Raw genomic sequence first — 4,132 nt, 5'->3', positions numbered from 1 at the left:
GATCTAGAGTTTGAGATTTATTAACTTTTGGTGGTCTACTTTCTTGGTTTTTTGCATTTCTCGTATCTCTTTTTGGGTCTTTGTTCATTTCGGCAGGGAGTTTCACTCGGGTCTTGGACCTCTGCGGGAAGTCTGCTCTCTGGTCAGTTTGAATTCTAGTAGGTTGGTGGATACCGCCCTGCCAGTCCCGTAAGGTGTGTGTGTTCTGCATCTCGCTATCGGGGCGTTTTCACACTCTGTGTTCACTAGGTGGGGCTGTTGAGCCTTGCAAAGGGTTCCCGCAGGGTGTGTAATTATTGTTGTTTTTTTTTCCCCCGAGACTCCGCCTCCTTTTGCTGGACCCCTCCCCACTCTGTGTGCTCAGAACAGGGCTGAGGCATGTCTTCTGCACACCTCGTCTTTCAGCTGAGACATCAAAGCTGTGCCCTGCCCCGCCCTGCCCAGAAGGTGTCTAGTCTCTCCAACTGCAGGGTGTGAGCTCCTCGGGGGAGGGTCCCACAGCACACAGTTCCTCTTTGACTCCCCCCAGCACGGGTCGCCTGGGGCGCCCTCTGGGAGTGCTCTCCGGCAGCTTCAATCCAGCTCCAGAGCACTCCAGGCTCCCCTCTCCCAACCAGAAGTCAGTTAGGGGTTCTTCCAAACTGAGGCCCACAGAGATGGTATCTGCCTCCCGGAAACAGGGAGTTTACCTGGGGCCGAAGCCCAGGGTGTGGTGGAGAGACAATCTGGGTGGACTCCTCTTCTCTGCCCTCCTGACACTGGCCGGGGGCTTCCCACGCTACCAGCCCCGTCAGAGATCCATGGGGAGAGTGGGATTGTAGGCCGGTCCACAGGCCCCGGGGTGCCCCACATCGAGGTAAGCAAGTGGCACGCCTCAGTGAGAAGCCGCGCCAAGCAGAGATGGCTGGCCTGCCTGCTCTAAGCCGGCCGTCTCCGCCCCCACCTGAGAAAATGGAGGCAGGTGTGTTGCGGGCGCCTAGCCTGGTGTGGTAGGCGGGAGCCAGGCGGGCGGGGAGCAGTCGGGTTTCACCCCGCAAGTGAGGCTGGACTGGGGGTGACTCACAGAGCTCGCAGAGTTGGGCCGGTCCGGCGCCTTCCACTCCATTTCTGTGTCGTCTCTGCTGACTTACTTGGCCTTTGTTGTCTCGGGCTGCTCGCTCGAACCCGCAGCAGGGCTTGGGCGCTCTCAGGAGTCTTCTTTTGTGTCGGCCCTAAAACCTCGAACCTCTTGTTGCTTGTTTGTCGAGGAAGTATTTTCTGCTTTGCTTTCCCTCTAGCCAGCTTCTGTATTACCGTTTTCACAAGACTTCACCACTGTAGTGAGGGTCCCAGAGTGGCTTTCTTAGTGTCCAGGTATCTTTAGGCAAGAACATGCACTGGAGAAATGAACAGACCTGACAGGCACAAGCCCATGTCTAAATTTTCAGGTTTCTCAACACTGTTTCATGCCCTGAGGAAGTGCTGAACAACTGTGCATAGTGATTGTTGCACGTGCTATTTCCTGAATATAATTTAAAAGATTCCTAGCGGTGAGTGTAGGGAGTGCTGTAGAGAGAACCTAAAGTTATTACTCCTGATGGTAGTTAATTAATACCTACAAGTAGCTTGTACTCTCAACTCATATTTCAAGGGGAAGTTGTAGCCTGGTTGTTGCACAGAGATCCTAGGAAACATCTTTCTATGACTAGCCAGAATAGCTGCCCACTGTTTGTGAGGTAGCAGCATTTTAGAGCTTTAGAAAGAGCTGAGACCAGGAGGAAGAACCAGGCAACCAGCTAGGCTTCTCCTATTCTCCAGGAAACCAAAGAAGTTATTACTCTGATAGGAGCCATGGGAAATGAGTTTTAGTTTTAGTTTTAGGGACTTTGGAGTGCCCACAAATGGTTGAAGTGAGCAAAAATAGGAGAACGGGAAGAGTAAATTAAGTGATATATTTATAAGCCTCAGGTCCTCTGCAGCATTCAAAACTGGAATGCCAGGTGACAACCAGAACCTCCATGAAGTGATTCAGAATAAGTCTGCCACTCAAGGTTTAGTTAATAATTTACTCTCTAGACTACTACATTAAGTATTTTCTTCTTTAAGGCGTTTTTTTAAACTGTCTCTTTAAATATTGGTTAAGTCATAGTGGTACTATAATAAAGGACAGTATTTTCATAAGAGCAATCTCAGCTGTCCCATATTCAGATCATGAATTTAATGATTGAGAGTAAAACCATACAGTGGACAATAACACCTGTTTCCTGTACCCTCCTCCCCCTTCCACTTGATCCCCTCCAATCTCTCTTCCCATGTAGCCAGAGTAATTTCCTGACATATAGACCTTACCATGTCATTTCATGTGTAAAGTCTTTTGTTAGTTCCTGTGGGCTCCATAATAAAGTGCAACCCCCTTAGCACGTGCAGAAGGTGGCTGTCCATGACCCCGATCTCCCTCTGCCTCTCCAGTCTCGTCTCCCACTACCCTATAATCCAGCCATGTTTCATTAATTCCAATTCCCCAGGCATGCCGTACTCTTTCATGCTTTTGACTTTGCTTAGTCTGCTTCCCACAGTGTGTTCCCCCAACATGAAGACTCAGCTCAGGTATCAACTCTCTCAGGAATCTTTCCTGCCCACTGCTTCCCACCAGCTGCTGCTCATCTGGGCTCTCGGATTGTCTTGTGGACATGGGGTCTCCTGTCTCCACTTACCCAAGACTGTCTTATTACCTGTTTACCAGGTTCCTAATACAGAGTAGGTGCTCAATTAGCACCTGCCGATCAGATTAATGAATAAGTGATTAAGTGAGTGAATGAGCAAATTTGGTATATTATGAAAGCTGCAAGTGACTGTAACTGGCCAGTTAAGGGCTAGAGCCAGGTATAACTTTTTTTGTCATAACAGATGCCATAGGGTCCTTAAAGTTTCATTCTTATCTTTTGTGGAAATTACCACTGTGTGTCTTTCTGAATATCAGGTGTATGTGTGTGTGTGTGTGTGTGTGTGTGTGTGTGTGTGTGTGTGTGTGTGTGTGTGTGTATCTCCCATGCAGGTATAGCTACATATCCAGTGTGGGTATTAACAAAGCCTCAAAGGAGGTTCGGTCCCCATTCAGCCTGCTTGCTGTCACCTGAAATATAACACCTCCCCACTGAATCAACATACTCTTCTGCCGCGTGGAGCCTTTTCTTGGAAATTTCATAAACTCTCTGAGGATACTGATCATTTTTTATCAGTCACATTGAAAAGCCTTAGACTATCTGATTCACCTTTGCATTCATTCAACACACATGTCCTATATGCCTGCCATATGGCTTTATGAGACCTATTAAGTTGATTTAGTGGTGACTAGCCACTCAGTGACTGTATCTCCTGACTCTCTTCTCACCTGCCTTTTCTCCGGTGTCCATCCCAAACTCACTACACACAACTTTGCGGGTAAGTCCTTTTAGTGAACTATGGGTGATCTATCACACAAGTGTCTCCCTGCATGTGTTTCCTTCCACCCGACTCCTCTGAGCACACTCCTGTAAACCGTGAAGGGTTGCTGCCTTAGGAGAGCCACGCTCTGGAGGGAGCCTGGGGACCAGCTGTCTTCAGAGCACTGCAGGCTGCTGTCATATCTGTGTCAGGAAGGGAAAGTGTTTTCTCATAAAATGTTTTGTCTTCTCTTTTAGCTTACATTTTACTATGGTTCCAAAGATAATTGGTGTCCAAAAGAGTACTATGAAGACATCAAGAAAGATTTTCCAGAAGGAGATATTCGACTCTGTGAGAAAAATATACCTCATGGTTTTATCCTCCATTTTCACCAGGAAATGGCTGAAATTGTAGCTGACCGGCTGAAGGATGATCTCTCCAAAATATAAATACTGACACAAGGAAACGGGCACCTACAGCCAGTACATGGAGGCAGTGGGTGCACTATGCTTACTATGTAAATGTTTCATTTTGATGCTTGATATTAGAAAAGAAAAAAGTGAGAACCTCTTGACTGAAAAACTACCAGCTCCCAGCTCCCCATGCTACAGGATGAAGTAAACATAGTTGATCATTCCATAGGTTTAACAACACATTTTCCAAGACTCAGGGAACACAGTGATCTAAACAAGATGTCATGTTTACACAAGATACCCACTAGCACCATATG

General features: G+C 47.5%; 1 protein-coding gene across 1 annotated transcript in view; it reads left to right on the top strand.

Moving 5' to 3' along the window:
• Positions 1 to 4,132, top strand: part of LOC103590961 (chromosome unknown open reading frame, human C2orf43) — a 114,055-nt gene extending 109,923 nt beyond the window's left edge. Inside the window, exon 6 of the mRNA XM_008573325.1 lies at positions 3,660 to 4,132. Coding sequence (XP_008571547.1) covers positions 3,660 to 3,851 — 192 coding nt within the window. The 3' untranslated portion in view covers positions 3,852 to 4,132. The remainder of the gene's footprint in view (positions 1 to 3,659) is intronic.

Source organism: Galeopterus variegatus, unplaced genomic scaffold (assembly GCF_000696425.1).
Source record: "Galeopterus variegatus unplaced genomic scaffold, G_variegatus-3.0.2 Scaffold52, whole genome shotgun sequence".
Classification (NCBI taxonomy): domain Eukaryota; kingdom Metazoa; phylum Chordata; class Mammalia; order Dermoptera; family Cynocephalidae; genus Galeopterus; species Galeopterus variegatus.
Note: the sequence above shows the minus strand (reverse complement) of the source record. Positions and strands in the feature narration are given on the sequence as shown.